The sequence below is a fragment of the Herpailurus yagouaroundi genome, unplaced genomic scaffold, assembly GCF_014898765.1.
Source record: "Herpailurus yagouaroundi ecotype Mexico unplaced genomic scaffold, PumYag 198, whole genome shotgun sequence".
NCBI lineage: Eukaryota > Metazoa > Chordata > Mammalia > Carnivora > Felidae > Herpailurus > Herpailurus yagouaroundi.
Genome location: NW_024412429.1, coordinates 23750389 through 23770473, shown reverse-complemented (window position 1 = coordinate 23770473; position 20085 = coordinate 23750389). Strand labels below are relative to the sequence as shown.

Genomic DNA, 20085 nt, shown 5'->3' with positions numbered 1-20085 from the left:
ATATTATTATCTGTGCCCTTTCATGATGCTGTAACAATGTACCAGTAAATGCTTTATTTTTAAGAATAGGCTTACTGAATCTAAGTGGAAACTCTTAGCCTGCGAAAATAGTTTGTTCCCTTGTAGAGTTGTTTAGCCTATCAGTAATGTGATATATGAGCCACAATTCTAGCCAGGACACTGTTGTTTATTTTACTTATATTACTTTATTTACTTAGTATTTTACTTATTGCTTATATACCTCTGAATTTTACATGCTATTTTGGTAACTCCAAACATAAAAATATTTCCAGGCCCCTACTGCTATTAATTGTCTAAAAATATTTTAAAGATCTCAAACATATTTATATATTTATTTATTTATTTTTGAGAGACAGAGACAGAGCGCGAATGGGGGAGGGACAGAGAGAGAGGGAGACAGATTCTGAAGCAGGCTCCAGGCTCTGAGCTGTCACCACAGAGCCCAACACAGGGCTCAAACCCATGAATGGCGAGATCATGACCTGAGCCAAAATCAGACACTTAACCGACTGAGCCACCCGGGCACACTGATAGCCAACATTTTTACAGACAGATCATCAAGAATTCCTAAATCTATAAATTAATGAATATATCTGAATATATATAATTTATATATATAATGAATATATAAATTAATGGAAATCACCTGTTTCTGCAAGGGTACATGTAATCTGTGTATGTGGCTGGGTGTTAGGCTGTCAAGATCATTTATTTAGATCTTGATATGTGTTTCTCCTCTATTTTTCTCTCTTTTCTCCACTTCAATAGGCAGTCAGGCTTTGGGCTCTCATCTTCAGGGCAGGTTTGGAGTTATATGATGGGAAAAGATAGGATAAAATTGGCAGAGAGGGAAAGATTAGGACCTGAGGTCCTAGGGTGGGGAAAAACACATATTTTGGAACAATGTTGGGAGGGTCTGACCATAGCAAAGCCCCTCAGGTGTAAGGTCCCTCTTAAGAATGTAAGAGACACCACCTACTCTCCTTCAGGTTGCCCTCAGGGATTTGACAAAAGTTTTAAGTAGGCCATAAAACGATGACCCACAAGGAATGGTACGGCCAGAGACCACCCCTCATACAATGGAAAGGAGCCAATCAGGAATGGACAACCCAGCACCTAGAGTTATCCAGCCAACAACCCCAACAACCGTAAAACCTGAGAAGGAACAAGGGGGAAGGGAAGGAGGGCCTGAACAGAACCTTTTAAACTAGGACCCTTGCCTATTGTCGTGCACATTCACTTTTGAATGCCCCCTCTCTGCAAAGAGAGCTTTGATGCTATTACTTTCTGATCACCTATATAAACTTTTGCCTGCTGCTCATTTTATTCTGTGTCTACCTCTTCATTTTTCAAAGAGGCGAGACAAAGAACCCTGGATATTGAGGTAAAAAGCATCCTGCAACGGTTAGAAATCTGGCTCTGAAACAACTCCACTCTGGCTTTGGTTGACCTAAGTCTTGAGCTTCTGAAGGGATTCTAGCAAGGAGGGGGAAGGGACTGGCTAGGCAGGGCTCTTGAAGGAGTGGGCAGGCATGACTTCCATAGGTGCTGGTCCTCTGAGAGCACTGAGGGTCTGTGCTCACAGGGCTTGGGGTGGAACAACAGTTACTTCAACTGAAAATTCGAGGGGTTCCCCAGGATATTTTGCTCTTTTTAAGATTCTGAGACATTTACACATTCTTGAAGGGTGACAAGGAAACTCCAATAATGACCAAGAATAAATGATTTCCTGCTAAAGCTCCATGGCAATGATGCAGAGCCAAATTTAATTTGATTTTTAAAAACCTAGAAATGTGGTGTTACGTCACCCAGCGTCTCACACGGCCATTCCCGTCACCCAGCGTCTCACACAGCAAACTCCTGTACCCCGTGAAGATAAAGCAGTTGTAATGACTGGCGGATTTGCAGGTTATAGAACCAAAGTTTATATTTTCTTCTGTCCTAGGGAGTCTCTCAGTGAAGTTCTAAATAAAAGGCTAGATTGTACAAAGGAGGATGGTATTTAAATGACCTTAAGTTTATCTCTTTTGAAATGCAAATGAACACTCCCCCCTCCTTTATCTGCCTTCAAAGAAAGCATCCCTGTATTACAGATACCTTTTTAGTAAAGAAGAAACAGGTATGTTGGGAGTCTACACATTTATACTTCTGAGAAACCAACGAGACAATTTAGGATTTGGGCTATAGGAGAAAATTGGTACATATTTCCCTACCAAAGATTATTTTATTTGATTATTATTTTTCTTGATGGGGAGTGGAGCAGAGTAACTGGTATGCAAATTTAAAGTTAAAACATAGGAAATCATACGAGCTTAATGAGGGGGTAAAAATCCATGATAGCTAAAGTACTTCTGCAGCAAGCAGTAAGACGTACTTCTCCAAAAGTCAAACCCCCTCTAATTCGCTACTTCTGTAATCTGAGAACACTGGGATCAAGAACATTTCCTTGATTTTATAAAATGAAGAAACTATAATCAAAACAACCTTCTTGTATATTTTCATATAAACCTACCTGTAAAAAAAAAAACAACCAGATTTTTCTTTTAAAAGAAAGAATATCATTTTAAGGGCAAGTCCTGATATTATGAAATTCACAGTTGTGGCCTGAGAGTAAGAAATTGTCTCTGTGCTGATAAATACACGGAACACAAGCTATCAAATTTCTATGCATAATTAATGCAACTGTGGATGGAGGGGCCCACCTGGGAGTCTGTGGGTCTCTACATTATTCATAATCTTGAAACTGACCATGGGCACATGTTTTCTTCCCAGCTGCTGCCTTGCTTTTCTAATGCCACTGCATGGATTGTCTCCCTGTGGTATTTCAATACTGGTGCAAAGATTATCTAGACCGCACAACATTTCTAACATGAAGTAATAGCAATAGCAATGCGGGCAATTCTTAGCCACTTCCTTCGGAAACAACTTGCCTGGCACTAAGTCTACAGCTCTTACTCAAGTCATAAAAGAAGCCTTGCTGTTTCATGTGTATCCTTTGATTACTTACATAAGGGAGAAAATACATTTCACTCACAAAACCATCTTACTGTCAATAACAGTTATAAAATGGTATTTAGAATCCAAAGAAACCATAAGAAAAGTATGTCCTCGTCTAAAAAGATGATAATTGTACCTTTCGTTTTGAAAGCAAAGTTACATAACTTGCATACATATGGCCGGACATCAGTGTGAGTGCGGATATGCTTTTTGAGCATGCTTGGCTTCTTACAGCGAATCCCACATTCTTCACAAATGTACTTTCCACGTCCACGTCCTCTGACATATACATAATCTTCATTTGACTTATACCTGTTTAGAAAAAGGGAATGCAGTGTGTTTTCAAATACTTTAGTGGTTTATGTATCAAACCAGAAGCAAATCTTTTGAGAGGCAAATTATTATGAGGGTCTTTTACAAACAATTATTCAACCCTACTTCTATGAAACCTGAGAAGTTTACGCAGTAAATTCCTGAAAGAATCAGATGACACATTTGGCACTGTAAGCAAAATGTAATTTTCTACATGGTGTTCAAAATGGAATGGGTCCCCCTATTAAGATATGTGGACTTGGGATATAGGTGTTCAATTCCAATGGACTTCCATAAGACTCAGAGAGTTTCAGAGTTGTGCCTTACTACTTTTGGATTCTAGTACAGCCTCCACACAAGAAATATCCAAAAAGTTATACCAACATATTCAAATCATCATATATCATCCGTTAACATTATATCGTCTAAGACGTGTAAGCAGAACAGACACACACACACACATGCCTGTAAATATGCTAAAATAAGTAAAACCGATAATAGAATTCTTCATTGCAAGTCTTTGCTCTATTTTTACAATCCTGGCATGAGAGTGCCTCCCAAATTTCTAGCTTACACGGGCTGAGCTGAGCTCACCAACTGTTGTCTACAGATTTGATCCGCTCTTTCCCAAGGACCATGAATTTGCACTAAAGTGGAGTCCAAATTTCAAGTAGCTTCTGGTAGGTACTGTTATGTTACATAATAAAAACTAGAGATTCTATTTTTCAACCAAATTTGCATTTGTTTGCAGAAGAATTTAATAGAGAGGTTTGAAAGGATGTCTGAGGTCAGCTAGTTTAGTCAAATCAATTAGATGAACAAAATCTTAGGTATTCACTGTGATAATCCATGGAAGAAACCTACCCAGGGCTCAACTATCATATTTTGTTCAGACTACAATGAAACAGGATCAATCATAGAGTACAGTAACATTCTACTGAATAATTCAGTGAATATCATTATCTTTTAAATCAAAGCGAGGCTAGAATTATGGGTCTAATGTCATTCTTGGAAAGATATTCTTTTCAAGGGGCTCATTTTATAATTCCAAAATGTAAACTGACATATAAAATGCCCTAATTCACTGTGGATTTACTTAAAGGCACTAGATTTATGGGGTTTTTTGTTTGTTTGTTTGTTTGTCTGTTTGTTTTTACATTCTAGGAGTATTGCACACTTCTGTATTGTCAGAAATGAAAATTCAACTTCATTCATCCAATCCAGTGAAGGATTTTTAAGAGAGAAAATCCACCCACATATTTAAATACTAACTCTTTTATGGATGCTATTCAGTGTTAACATTATTTACTTTTTGGTCACTACTAATCCAGGTGGGAATTAAGTAGTATCAAAAATATGAATAGTTGGGGCGCCTGGGTGGCGCAGTCGGTTAAGCGTCCGACTTCAGCCAGGTCACGATCTCGCGGTCCGTGAGGTCGAGCCCCGCGTCAGGCTCTGGGCTGATGGCTCAGAGCCTGGAGCCTGTTTCCGATTCTGTGTCTCCCTCTCTCTCTGCCCCTCCCCCGTTCATGCTCTGTCTCTCTCTGTCCCAAAAAAAAAAAAAAAAAATATGAATAGTCAATTCTGTATGTTTTTTCATTAAATCTTTCCCCTGTCACAAGGAACTTCCCACCTCAACTTGTTCTTCAAAACTTTCTTGAACTTTAAGTTTCATTTTACATTGTCTTCTGTAACAAAGTAGAAAAGATGCAAAAGATCTTTCACTGTTTAATTTCACTATTCTCTGTCCCTAAATAGATAAAATTACCAAAGAAATACAGAATAAAACAAATAAATTTATAGAAAGCTAGTTTTCTTCACAGAAGGATACCTTAAGCTTAGTGTAGCCCATCATCATGGTTGATGGGAAATGCATTTTATCTTCAAGTAATATAATGTTATTTTATTTTTTTTAAATAAGCTTCACATCCAGTGCAGAGGCCAACATGGGGGCCTGAACTCACCACCCTGAGATCAAGACCTGAGCTGAGATCAAGAGTCGGACGCTTAACTGACTGAGCCACCCAGGGGCCTTTATCATTTTATTTTTAATGTCTTAGCTGACCAAGCCTGTAAACAGTCAAATTCAGTACAAAATGAAACTATGTATTTGAAAAATCTGTAAAAATAAAATATCTACCATGCAACAGGTCTACAGACCTTAGATTCTACTTAATACAAGAATTAACGTATTTTGAAAAAAACCCAAAAGGTATGTTTAAACCTAGGAATTGGGTAATATAAAGAACATATACACTTAAAAATGTGGTCAGTTATACTTCTTTTTTCAAGTTATCACTTTGCAATCACCAAACTAAGAGGCAGTAACACACTGCTTGGAATGAACACCTGGTCACCACCAGACCGAAGTCGGGTCACAGATTAAGAAATGACTGGGATGTAGCCCATACCACAGGGAAATGAAAGGGGGGAGAAATGATATATGGGCACCGTCCTTGTGGATCATCAAACCACAGCAATAATATGTTCATATACGCTCTTTCACTTGTGTCCTTCATTAGTAGAGATGACTTCCCCAAAGCAAAGTATAAAGTATAAAGTATTGCTCATCTAGTACAAGTGCACTACTAGGAAGACTACTGAATATGAGGGTGTGGATTCATTCACAAGGACATCTCAGTTTCTGAGGAAAGATAACATCTGTTTTGTTTTCATTTGTGTTAAAAGATGAGGAATGTCAAAAAAATATCAAGACCAACTTTAAGACTCCATACAATTGTGGATTTAGTGGTGAAAATACTGGACATCCAAAGGGGCTGAAACCAAGAGGAAAACAATTTTAATAATTCATCTCCAAACTGGTAAATCTATGTGGGAAATAGATATTTCATATCACTAAACAGTCAACATTTTATAATTAAATAGATAACATTATTCGGTCTTCCAACTATAACTGGAACAAATTTGTGCTCATGGAAACATGTAAATTACAGATCTATTGCAGAGATAAGGCTAGTTACAACATAATCACCCTAATGTGATTAGTATGCTTTAAAGTTTTTAAATTTTAATAGCATAAGTCTGAGATTTTTCTCCCATGTGACCGAGGAGCCTGATACAATACAATTCTAATGAAATCTAAAACTAGACATTACACATATGAGTAATTTTTCTTTACTGTACAGATATCAAAGTCATTGAGCCTTATTACTTGTATTTCTACAACTCAGGATTCAACACTTAAAAAGAAATTCCCAGGGGCACCTGAGTGGCTCAGTCGGTTGAGCATCCCACTCTTGATTTCGGCTAAGGTCATGATCCTGCTATCGTGGGATCAAGCCCCGCATTGTCCCTGTGCTGAGTGTGGAGGCTGCTTAATATTCTCTTTTCATCTCCTTCTGCCCTTTTCCCCTGTTCTCTCTCTCTCTCACACACACACACTCTCTCTCTAAAATAAAATGAAAAGAAAAGGAAATTCCCAAAGAAAAAGAAACTGCCAGAAATCAGAAGAGACAGAGAAAACATGACAACTCAATGCAATGTGGTACCCTGGCTTGGATCCTGGAACAGAAACAGGACACTAATGGAAATGATGAAATCCCAATAATATCTGGTAAAAGCAATTAAATGAACAATCAAATTAACTAGTTCCTAGGATTATACATGAGTGTGCAAGATTGCATTTGTGTTAGCACAGAATAAAAATATCCATTAATAATACCAAAATGCCCACAAGAATAATATTAAAGCATGAACAAACCTGACGACATCATGAGGCCACAAATATAGTCAATTTCATACTGCATGAGAGGCGTGGAAATTTGAAGCAGAAGTTCAAACCATATATAACGGGGACATTTTCATTGAAAGTAAGCGTGGAAAGCAAGCGCATGACTCATTATCTGTTGCCAGCCAGACTTCAGAAATGTGAATAGAGAAGGAATCCACCTTATACCCAACCAGAATAGGTACTATTTTTTCCCGTGCATACATTCGTGACCATTTGCTCTGACTTACAACTGAATATTTTACACATGCACATATTTCCTTACCCTCCTTCAAAGATTTTAATTCGGATTGGCTCCGTTTGTTTGGATCCAATATCTTTATCTCCATGAATATCTCCCTTCCCTCTTTCCTTTAAGATATTTCCAACTAGTTTCCTTTCTAGTTTGCTGCCAAATAAAAAGGATGCATCAGGTTTCATCTGTAGGAAAAAAGAGAATCATTTCATACGCTTTCTCTAAGACACAGGAGCAGCCCACATACCTGCTCTCCTCTGACCTCTGAAAATTAGCCTAAATTCCATGTTAAAAGGCCATGGCCTGGCTACGTAAAACAAGGGACACTAAGGATAAAATCAGAGAAATACAGTTTCTACAGAATTATTCAACATTTTGTTAAAAAAAAAAAAGAATATTCCTCTGTTGGCACTTAATCTACGCAACGCTAATAAAAACAGAAAACATGTTCTATATTCTGAAGTAACAAAACATTATCAATTAAAGAAATATTTTCAAAAACTGAAGGGAAATGGTAACTGAATTAAGTAAAAACTATTTTTAAATCCTCTATTTGCTTCATTAATAATTTAGGAAAAATTCCAAAGTGCCCCTATTAGTATTTTTGCAATTTGACATGTAAGGTATTAATTGTTCATGTAGGAACAAACCAGATAATCACCTGGAAAAAATGAGTTTTGAGGGAAAAATAGAGACAATAAATTTTAGTAAAAAGTACTGTCACTGGAAATAAGCCCTCTGAAGTTTGCAAAGCTCAGTTCTGACACCCATCCGCCTCCTTCCTGATCTTTCCACTCAGTGTCCATTCCTACATTCACAATGTTCTATGTCCTATGTCCACATGTCACAATCCCATGGATCCTTCATATCAAAAGAGAATATGACCGGCTAGGTCACTAACACAGGCCAGAAGAGAGAAGAACCCAAAGGAATCGATTCCAGTGGTAGAATTCCATGGCAGCTGGCCGAAAGAGGGACTCCCCCAAAACATAGTGCATGCCTGGCCACTGGCTTTTTCTCTTACTGAGAAAGGGAGATCAGTGTCATAGAGGGTTCCCTCAGCTCTGACCTTCATTTCCCTTGTATGTTTTAGACCTTCTGTCCTTCACTATGTATTCTGCTCAACAATCAACTCCACACTACGGTGCTTTTGGAAATGGTATTCATTACCTGAGCAAACTGCTTCCATGCACTTGATGATGTAAGCTTGCCAGTTCCAGGTCTGTGCATAGCAGCCAGAGTATAAATTTCTGCAGTGATTTTTTGCTTGGACCTCAGAAGAGCCAGAGTGGTCTTGGTGTTCAATCCTGATGGGTTTGGGTTACAGGAACTAATGCACCATGAAGCATAAACTGAGGATTTGAAGGTGGCCTGTTGTACGTCATTGGGTTTTGTATAATTCAAGAAGCACCAACTCACAGTAGTTGTTGTCCGCAGACTGGGGAACTGAAGAATCTGCTGGAAATCTGCCACGTCCGTGAAAAGAAGAGTTGAGTTTGCCATCTTCCTGCTTGGGCCAGAGGCCATGTGCACCAGCATGCCGACAGGCAGCTTCTGGCCCCTTCCGTGCTCTTCAAGCTGACCGTCTCCGGCGGGCAATGAGGAACTCTGAGGGCTCATGCTCATATCAGATGCCGTCTCATCAATATCTAATTCATCTGAGGACTCTCTGCTTTCAGAAGGCCCGCTGGACTTCTGGCCTAGAGGAGGTGCCCTGGAGTTGGGCGGGAACGGCTCCCTCATGGACAGGCTGGCAGACGGATGGTCTTGAGATGAGGAAGGGGGCAGTGAAGAGAAGGAAGATGACCCTGACTGCAAGCCATCCTTTGGCTCAGAAGCACAACCTTGTCGAACCAGCTGGGGTTTCTGTGGGCGGGACAGATCCTTCTTGATGTCTGAGCTGGTTAGCTCCACAGCACTGAGCTCCTCAACAATCTGTCCATACATCTTTTCTTCCTTGACCCTTTTCTGCTGCTTCGTTTCCATGAAGAGCTCCAAGCTGCTGGCTGGAGAAAGCATCCGCTTGCTACCCCCCAGGGTGGCCACGCTGTCCGAGGTGGAAGGTAAACATAAGGGGATTGAGGATTCTAAGCCAAGGGGTAAGGTCTGAGGTACTTTCCAAATGGGGTATTTTTCTAAGCCTGCGTGCTGCCCCAACACCTGGGCAATGTTGAATCCGATCCCTTGCATGGCCGCGTTGGTCACCAGTGTTCTTTGGGTAGTATTCTCGTCCACTTTGCATATGACAATCGCAGGACTGTTCTGCCCAAGTATCTGAGAAATGCTCGTGTACATGACACTCCCGTAGGACGGGACATGGGTCTGGATCCTGACAGGAACCACTGTTCCCGGTAAGGACTGTAAAGGCCCAGCGTTTGCAGAGGCAAAATCTTCTTGAAGAACCTGTTCAGAGGGAGTATCAGGTGACTTGGTGCTCTGGTCCGACGGGAACTTCGGAAGAATGTTCTTTGAGTGTAGCCCTGATGTTCCTGAATAACACGGGTAGGTTTGCTCTTTCGGGTGTGCGTGCTCAGCAGATTTCTTTCCAACGTGCTCTGCAACATGCTCTAAGGGACAGCTAGGATGGATTTCTGCCTGGAAAGAAGGCTTGCCGTAGCTCTTCTGAGGGTGTTGCACAAGGGGATGTGGGAAATGTGCCTGCCACCAGGGAGGCTGCTGAGCTGGTAAATGAACCATACAGACGGTAGGATACTGAAACTGAAACAAGGCATTCTGGATTGGAGAAAACGGAATAGTCTCTTGATGTGGAAACAAATGTGGCTGTTCAGACAAGTGCTTGCTTGCAATATAGGATGTCGGTTGTATCAGGGGATTTCTCAGGGATTCCTGACTGTCCATGTGCATGATCTGTTGCTGGGCCAGGTGGAGCGGACCTGAGCTCAGCTGGGCACAAGGACCCACAATCTGCTTCCCAGGGTCCTCTGCCTGGAGGGGAGGCAGCACGGAGGTGGGGGCAGGGTGCCACGCGGCCCTCAGGCCCGCGTGCAGGTGCTCCATGTGCTCCTGCTTTACACCCAGATCTGCACCAGCCTCCCCCTGGGCGATCTCCGGAGAGCCACTGAAGGAAGCCTGCCGCACCAGAAAGCATTTCTTCCTCTCCCGCGACGGGGATAACGTGGCGGCCGATGCCCCTGCCGCCGGAGCGTGGGACAGATTCCCGTAATCAAATGATTTGCTCCGGATTTCCGGAACTTCCGTTGGGTGAGGGCAAGGCATCTGCTCGGACGAGCAGCGCCGCATCTCTTTTTGGTGGTGGTGGCCCGGGACGGACAAAGAGTACGACCCAGCAGGGACGGTCAGAAACTCTGAATGCTTCCCAAACTCATCTGGCTTAGGAGGTGCGGGGAGCTTAATGGCATCCTCTCTTTCGAAAGACATTGAAAAACTGGAGCTGTGGGACAAGTTGCTTTCCTGACTGGGGCTGCGGGAGAGGCCCGTGCCTGTGGATTCAAAGCTGGATTCCCCTGAAGAGTGCTCCATGTCTGCAAGTCGCAAACGCTTCTTTTTGGGTGGCAACTTCTCAGCTGGGAGCTGGGAAAGGGTCTCGCTTCTCTGGGGCCACTGAAATTCCTCCACGGGCTTTTCCGGCTCTTTACTCTGGGCGTCTTTCTCCTTCTCTGGTTTATCAGGCTCCTCCGTCACTCGAATCTCAGGAACCTGAATGTTGTGCTGGCGAACCAGCCTGGGCTGCGCGTGGTAGGGCTGCTGCTGGGCCTGCTGGGAAGGGGATGGCTTCCCCCCGCTGTCAGCACCGTCGGCAGGTGGAGCCCACTCTGGACTCACCGGGGCTTCTGAAACCTCGCTGTCACAGGTCTCGGAAGGTGAAGAGGCCTTGTCCTGTGCGCTAGCCATCAGTTCAGCGGACTCAGACCGTTCAAATGAATTGGGGCGGCTCAGCGAGTTTGTGTGCTGAATAACAGAAATCACATTTCCAGGAGGTTTCCTGCCCGCCAGGTCTGAAATCTTATCTGCATCGGTGGCTGAGGGTGACTCCTCGGACCCAAGAGATGGACTTCCAGATTGGAGTTGGGGTCGACACGGGTCAAAGCGCTCCGAGTGACCATGGGAAGGGTTCTCATGTCCTGCCATGACAAATCCACCTCTTACGCCTTCCTGCATCGGCAGTTTGGGGTCGTAATCCGAAGTCATTATGCCCATGGGAGTGCTCATGATGCTGCTGCAGATCATGGGGGTGTCCTCCTCATCTCCCACACTCTTCTCTTTCCGGCGTTTTCTATTTTCACAAGTAGTTCCAAACATGGTTGGCACTCCCTGCAATGGCACCGAGGGATCCATGAAATACTCACCCCCGTGTTTTAAAGAGCTTAAGCAGGAAATGTCCCTGTAGCTTGGCTTTGGTGTTTCAGAGTCTTCCCACTTCTTGTAGGGTTTCCGGCAGACATCGTAGTCATACCCCATGCGGTCCACAGAAATCAATTTCTTTTCCTTCAAGGATAAGCCTGTGACACTCTTGGACATCCTGCCATGGTGTTCTGCCTCCATGTGCCCCTCCTGTACTGAGGGCAGCTCAAATGCAGCCTGTCTCCTTAACATGCGCTGAGGGGGTATCCCCACCGTCCCCGGATAGAACACATCATCGGAGCCGCTCATCCTTTCATCAAATGAGTGACTTCCTCTCAAAGAAGGAGGAATGCTAAGATTAGTTGCTGAAGAAGTTGGCATCGAGTTGCTTCTAATAAGGGGTGAAGAGTCCACAGGAGCTTCTAAGAGAATTGGGCTGCTGCCTTGGAAATTTGCAGGAAAAAGCTTTCCTTCGTTCCTGACGGATGACGGAATAGTCTGGGATTGTCTGGATTCACTGTTGAATTTCGTGGATTTCAGCATGCTTGCTTGACTGGGGTCGAGCTCTCCCTTGCTTGGGATCAGCTGTGATGCAGGATCTTCAAACATCTTGACATCTAACCTGGTGTTTACGTGAGGTAATGATTCCATCATGCCCTTCCTACCCATTGTGGCACGCTCCTGACTTGCGGTCGTAACACTGAGTGTATTTCTGGGACTAAGCCGACAGTATTTTCCAAAGATGATTTCTTCATAAGACTTTGCATTTGTGTTCGGAGGGCTTATTTGCTGCTCCGCACTTTCTGAGCGAGAGAAGTAACCGGAGTCAGTGCTTCCTTTACTGTGCGGGCTCAGAAGGTTGAGAGATGGCTCAGAATCTTGTCCTTTTTTCTCTGACAGTCTTAGTGCAAGTTTCTGTTTAACTGTGTGAGAATCATCAGGCTTAGTATTTAGTGACGGATTCGGTAGCATATCAGAGCCTATATACTGAGAGCTTTCGTTAGGTAAAGGGATCCCACTTTTGGGGATAATCAAAATCGGCACTTTCATCGGACCTCCCAGTGATTCTTCCAGTGACCCATGATAGCCACCTCGGCTGGCAATATCCAACGGGATCGGTGGGCCGGGACTCATTTTCTCAGAAGCCTCAACAAATAAAGAGCTCTCCTCGTCCGTGTCTGTACTCTGCTCACCGTCTGAATGTATTTCTGCTTCTACGTCAATAAAACCAGCCTCTAGGTCCAATTTAGATACAGCTGACTCTGTGAAAGGGACTAATCCTGCCTTAATTGCATGGGCATGTGACTTCCTGTGCTTATACAAATTGCTCTTTGTCTTGAAAGAGAAACCACAAGGTATACATGGATATGGCCGCTCCCCAGTATGGGACCTGATGTGTTTTTTCAGTACGCTTGGTTTGGCACACGCCCTGCTGCAGTAGGGGCAAATGTATTTGCCGGGCTTTTTGGGTTTGTGCTCTTTCTTGTGAGCATCTTCGGACTGTTCGATACTTTTCTGAGAGTATTGGCTATAAGCAGGGTTCAGGCTTGAAATCTTTTTTCTGGGGTAACCACCACTGTGGCCATGTATAGGAAAAGAAAATAAGTCCTCGGAGGCAACGGACGGCAAAGGGCCAGGGAAAAGCCACGGAGGGCCTTCGAGGCTCTGATGTGGCTTGCTGCTGTGCATGACCCCCTGTGGCAATGAGTGCTGAGGGAAAGAGAGTGAATGTTGGCATGAGTAAGGGCTCGGACGAGGCGGTGGGTATTGCTTCTCTGTGACATGCTGTGCCACGTCGCTAGGTGAGGCCAGTTTCCCAGAACCAAAGAGTTGTGCGGACGCTGTGTCTCCGATTTGCTCAGGATCTATTTGTGGTTGCCGCTGTCCTTCTTGACTGCCAAAAGTGCTCATCTTAATAACAGCTGATTGTTCCTGTCTCCATCTACCTGATGCTGTATCAGTTTCTCCAGACCTTGAGGTAGCTTTTTGTCCTAGAGCTGTGTCCCCAGTGTCCATTTTGTTACAAGGTCTTAAGTGCTAGTTCACTTGAAAGCCATGCAGACTCATGGAGTGTCTTCAAAGCTGTGCTTTTCAAAGCTTGTTAGCTTCCATGGTCCAGGGTGTCTGCAAACTGGCCGAGTGCTCCTTCTCTTTGGAACCTGCCACACCCACCCCGTAGTCTTATGAGCATGAGATGGTAACGGCCTTGGACCAGGGCTATAACACAGTTCTCTCCATTGTAGAAATGTCCATCCAAAAGCTAAGTGCAAATCTGTGAAGATTTCTTATGGCATTTGAAGATTTTCAACTAGCATGAAATTGGGATGAATAGTCTGGGAGCAGTTTTGCCCATCAACTAGAGCAAAGTTCAATTGCCAGTTTCACTAAGATAAAACGATCTGAAAGAAAAAGAAACACAAAGAGATTGTCATAACAGTTATCAAGTTAGAAACCAAAACCAATCCTAAATAGCCAGCCTGACCCTGGATAAATTGAAAATGATTTTTTTATGCTCCAAGGATACTTTTTATAGCTGTTACCTTAGTTCCACAATTAAAGGATATTAATGTCAAACATGGCATTAAGTCATAAGCTAGATTTCTTCAATGCTCTAATTTTGGTCATCCTTTTAAATACTCCTTAATTTTGGTTAGAAAAGTATTTAAAAGAAAGCTTTTGATAGATATTATTTATAAAATCATAAAATTTTTAAAAGCTTTCATTAAAATAAATTTAGAGCTATTTCCGACCAAGTTGTATGACGTGCCTGCTTAAGTGTACTACAGATTTCTCTATATGGACATATTTTATAGACAAATATATATATATGTATAAATATATTTTATATGCAAAATAAAACATACATATAAAACATATGTAAATACTAAATATGTTTTAAATATTATATTAAATATATTACATATATATTTAATATTTAAATATAGAATATATTTTACATACATCCATATTTATATTAACATACAATACAGATATATTTTAAAGCAGTGATTAGGAGAGCTAGGCTAAAGCCATAAGAATCAAAGATTGTCCCAGAACTTTGGCAAAGGTGGTAAAGTGAATCCAAATAAACTATTATAAAGCCTTCATAATATAAAAAACAAAACATATTTTTGGACAGTTTAAAAATGTAATGACTACCTGAATGGTTTAGCATTCTCATGGACATGATTGTCTTGATGCTTCCTGGGTAGAAAATAAAGGCAGTTAGGAAAAACTGTTTCATTAAACCACAGCACAGCTGTACATAGATGTCAAATTAAAGTTCATATATATAGAGCTCACAATGCTATGTACCCTAAGAGAAGATTAATAAGTGACTGCTTTGTAATGTGTCCAAAAACAGAAAAAATTATAAAAGCTTTAGAGTAATATTTTCTAATATATAAGATTATTATATCAAAACATCATTTTTTTGACACAATTAGCCTGGTTCTGATCCCTTAGATATTAAAAAGTTGAGAATAGTAGGGTTTTTTATTGAACCTATAGGTTTGCACATTTAAATTTACATCACAACAAATAAAGGAGTCCTCCGGATGGCTGTGAATAGCGCAGGGAAACTTGACAACTTGGAAACAATTAGATCTTAACTGAATACTCATCTTCCATAAGCAAATGGCCAGAGGATTCTGAGTACTTCAGTGCTCAACTGTGTCACCTATGATGAAAGTTGAGATGTTTCCTTGAGAGGCAACATGAAGGTGCTTATCAAAGTAAGAAAGCACATACCCTTTGGCCCGGAAATTCCATTGCTGCAAATTTATCGTTACGGATGTACCTGTACAAGTGCACAAAGATATGTGTACAAGGACTGCTTAAGTAAGTTATGACTCCATCATAAAACTCAGCCATTTAAAAAGATAAAGCACAGCAGTATGTGCTGATATAGGAACTCATCCAGAAGATAGTAATATTGGATGTTGAAAAGCAAAAAACAAAAAACAAAACCCCACCACCCCCCGCCAAAAACACAAAAAAAACCTCATTGCATTTAATAATCCCATGTGTGTAAAAGAGAAACAGGTGATAAACAGAGCATTTCTGCAGGGATGCCGAACAGCTTTTAACTCCAGTTAAATTAAATTGCAGAAGTAGAATCAGGGAGTCAAAAGAAGGGGCAGGAAAGAAATTTCTACTTTTCACCGTATGACTTTTGGTGATTTTTCTTTCTGTACCGGTCTAACTTCTATGTCCAATTTGCCCCCTAAGACAGACTGCTGCTGTGATGGTGGTGATGGCAGGTGCACTTAGGAAAGGGAAAGAACATGGCAATTCCCACGGGAATGAAAAGACTTTTGGGTGAGAAATCAGCAGCCCCCATATATTTGTAGCAAGACAACAAAAGTTCCTTCTGCTAAGAGCCACAAATTTATAATGCAGTAGCTGAAAAACTAAACAACAAGCATTAACTTCGGTTTGCTGGCAAATTTTACTATTGGACTGGATTTTCCCTGCACAGTGATCTTCCTATGCATCCCTTTATAGGTAATAAGAAAAAAACCGAGGGGCGCCTGAGTGGCTCAGTCGGTTAAGCGTCCAACTTCGACTCTGGTCGTGATCTCCAGGTTCGTGAGTTAGAGCTTGGTGCTGACAGCTGAGAGCCTGGAACCCGCTTCAGATTCTGTGTCTCCCTCTCTGTCTGCCCCTGCCCTGCTCGCACTCTCTTTCTCTCTCTCAAAGATAATAAACATTATGAAAAAAATTAAAAAAAAAAAAAAAGAACAGAAAAAAACTGAGGGGCGCCTGGGTGGCTCAGTTAAGGGTCTGATTCTTAATTTCGGCTCAGGTCATGATCTCATGGTTTGTGAGATGAAACTGCCATGTAGGACTTCCTGCTGTCACCTGAGCCTGTTTGAGATTCTATCTCTCTCCCTCTCTCCCTGCCCCTCCCCCACTCAGGCATGTGCTCACTGTCTCAAAATACATAAATAAACTTAAAAAAAAAGACAAAAGCTGAATGAGAAGTGAGGCCCTTATAATAGTGTAATGCAAATTAACTTTGGTCAGTTACAGCAAGCATGCTAACAAGAAGAATGTGCAGTGTCAAACCCAAATTGACTGAATTTTTGTTTAACTAACTAAATATTTAAGGTTCATGTAGACACAACTGCTGTCAGACTTGTAAAGGTGAATAGCACCCTCTAAAATGGGAGTAAAGTGTATTTTCAATTCAAGACAGGAGTATTTTGCATCTTTCCTTAACTAGGAGTCAGAGCTTGAACTGAATATTTCTTTTTCTTTTTTTTAAAATCTTTTTTTAAAAGAGAGAGAGAGAGAGAGCGCGCGCGCGCGTGCACACAAGTGGGGGAGGGGCAGAGAGACAGGGAGACAGAATCTGAAGCAGGAACCAGGGTCCAAGCTGTCAGCACAGAGCCTGATGCGGGGCTCGAACCCACAAACCATGAGATCATGACCTGAGCCAAAGTGGACGCTTAACCAACTGAGCCCCCCAGGAGTCCCTGAACTGAATAATTTCTAAGTTGTTTTTCATATTTTCCCACGGTGTTGACCTGTGATTGCAGATCCATTGTTAGGAATAACAATGATAATGCTTGTTGTTTATTGTGTACTTACTATATTGTGCCTGGTACATAGCTTCATATATGTTAACTAATTTGATCTTCATGACTCCCCTTTGCAGTATGTATTATACCTGTTTTACAGTAGAGTATGATCCTAAGGGAGGTTGATGGTTCAGAACCAGAATGAAACCCAGCTTTGGCTCACCCCCAAGCCTATAAGGTCTCACTTCTCCCATCCACTTCTGTCAGTCAGTTTATCATAACTTAAAATACTGCATCTTCAACAATACTTTCTTCTAAATATTGTCACTTGACTTCAATATTTCCCATGCTTAAAATTTTCATGGTCCTGGGAGAATATATGAGTTCTGCATGGCTGGAGTATAGAAAGTGGCCTCAAAAATGCCACTTCCTTGGGGTGCCTGGGTGGCTCAGTCGGTTGAGCTTCTGACTTCGGCTCAGGTCATGATCTTGCGGTCTGTGAGTTCAAACCCCGCGTCAGGCTCTGTGCTGACAGCTCAGAGCCTGGAGCCTGCTTCAGATTCTGTGTCCCTCTCTCTCTGCCCATCCCCCATTCATGCTCTGTCTCTCTGTCTCTGAAATAAATAAACATTAAAAAAAAATTCTTTCTAAATCCCACTTCCTAGAAATCACACAAATCCATTAATTTAAATAAGGTACACAATCTTATATTAAAGTACTAACATAAGTACTTATGTTAAAGTATTAAGAACAGTATAGTAAGGACAACTCCTTGTTAGAACATGATAAACTATCATGACAAACAATTGTTTTATTTTGTTCCTTAGAAAGCATTACATTTTAAGAAAGTAAGAACCTGACAAGTGAAAATGAGGCCTACGTTCACTTCCCATTCATTGGTTTACACAGAATATATAATTTTGCTTAAACCACGAACTTTAAGTTAAATAATTACATAAAATTTTGTGAAAAACAAGACTGGAATAATATATTTAGTAATTAAATAGATTATAATGTTTTCATTTAGCAATGAGGTAATATGTTTGTAAATCAGGCAGATTTAATTTCTGCGGTTTATAGTAATAAATTATAACCATTACACCCTAAACAACATATGTACAATTCTTATTCACTAAGAACATATCCTTAAAAAAAGAGATGCACCAAACTAGATTCTTACAAAGGCAATAACATTTTGCTGTTAAAGAATGGACCAGAAGAGAGGTGCCTGGGTGGCTCAGTCGGTTAAGCGTCCGACTCCAGCTCAGGTCGTGATCTCGTGGTTCGTGGGTTCAAGCCCCGCGCCAGTCTCTGTGCTGACAGCTCTGAGCCTGGAGCCTGATTCAGATTCAGTGTCTCCCTCTCTCTCTGCCCCTCCCCCACTCATGCTCTGTCTCTCTCTCTCTCTCTCTCTCTCCCTCAAAAATGAATAAACATTAAAAAAAATTTTTTTTTTAAAGAATGGACCAAAAGATGAAGAAAAGTTACATACGTAGGATTTAAAAGCTGATATTTAATGGCCAGAACAAAAATCATCTAGGACATTTAGTTAACTGTGGGATTTAAATTTCAGAAAAAGAGCCTAATCAGAAAAAGGCAAATCTACTGTTTTATTTAAAAACTCAAGTTTGCTGATATTCACATAGGATCATCTTATATTCTAATAGCATTTATTATCTGGACAATTTTTTAAATTCAAAACTTTGATCCCAGTAAAAAAATACATTGACTCAATTATGCAAATAGCTTCTGTCAGGAAAACTTCTTTTTAAACTTCTAAGACAAGCCTACCTAAGCTGTCCTACCATTTTATCATGAAACTGGATGATCGCTTGAGCCACGCTTTCTCCTCCTGGTCATACAGGAAAAGCTCCTCTGTGTCTGAGCTAGAAGTCCCAGGATCCCAGTACTGCGGATCGATCCCTCTGGTCTCCCTCTGGTCTCTGGGCTGGACCTCTGAACTTTTTGCTTCAGTGAAAAGCTTAAGAATATCACGAGGGAATTGGAAATTATTCCTACTTCACGTGAAACATTTACATCAGATTTTAAACATGTTTGAGAATATAGTATTTCTCTTCAACACCAGCCTTGGAGAGGCTTCAACTAACTGCTATCCATAAAATCACTTTCCTTTTGCAATTTCTGAGGCATATGGAGAAAAACAGAAGAGAGAAAACATGAGTGCTGGGTCTTTTGAGGAATATACTGATCGTATTCTTTAACCATTAAAAAAAAATGTGGACATTTCCCGTTAATCTCTTGTCCACACCTGCTTTATCTTGGAAATGGAAAAAAATCCGCAGTGTAAATTGGGTTCACCCTAGATCTTTTACTGGGCATAACATGTTTGTCTCTTTAAAACCAAACAGGCTTGGGGGGTGTTCAAAAGTCTCTTTACTGCTTTCCTCAGCTTACAATCAGGGAGAAGAAATTCACTTTTAAAATCTTAAGGCTTTCAAAATTGAATCCAAGATGTGACAAAGACATTCGTCTTTTTTTGTTGGGTGATCCTTTTACGGAGCAATCTAAGTCTACCAACAACGGCAAATGCCTAAGCTTGCATTTTATTGTTTAAATGCTAAGTAATAAGGAAATAGTTTCTTTGGGCTATTTTAGTTTCGTAATTTTATTACAACCCATCAAATGCACCCTCATACAAAAATCAGCAGCTTTAGTTGCATTTTCCCAATATAGATCTACTTGGTGCTATAAAATCCACAGTAACGTGGTTAATTATACTACATTACTTCTTTATCACCGCATAGATACATTTCATTTTTCATATTCCCTAACTATATGTTAAAAGTATAAATTTCCAGTTTTCCCAATCGATTGATATGTTTCAAAATGTAATATTAGAGCAATCCTCCTACGGAAAACAAAAAACAAAAAAACAAAAAAAACAAACCCAGTCGGTTATTTCA

The 20085-nt window shown here is 41.2% G+C and overlaps 1 protein-coding gene across 2 annotated transcripts in view; it reads right to left on the bottom strand.

Annotated features, from left to right (window-relative positions):
• Nucleotides 1-20085, bottom strand: part of HIVEP2 (HIVEP zinc finger 2) — a 91338-nt gene that overhangs the window by 10580 nt on the left and 60673 nt on the right. Inside the window, exons 3-6 of one of the 2 annotated variants that reach the window (XM_040449013.1) lie at nucleotides 14796-14840; nucleotides 8484-14035; nucleotides 7344-7498; nucleotides 3155-3330 (exon numbers count right to left, since the gene is read on the bottom strand). In XM_040449013.1, the coding sequence (XP_040304947.1) occupies nucleotides 3155-3330; nucleotides 7344-7498; nucleotides 8484-13652 (5500 nt within the window). In that variant the 5' untranslated portion in view covers nucleotides 13653-14035; nucleotides 14796-14840. Of the gene's footprint in view, nucleotides 1-3154; nucleotides 3331-7343; nucleotides 7499-8483; nucleotides 14036-14795; nucleotides 14841-20085 lie in introns of those variants that run through there. The other variant, XM_040449012.1, reaches the window with a different exon arrangement.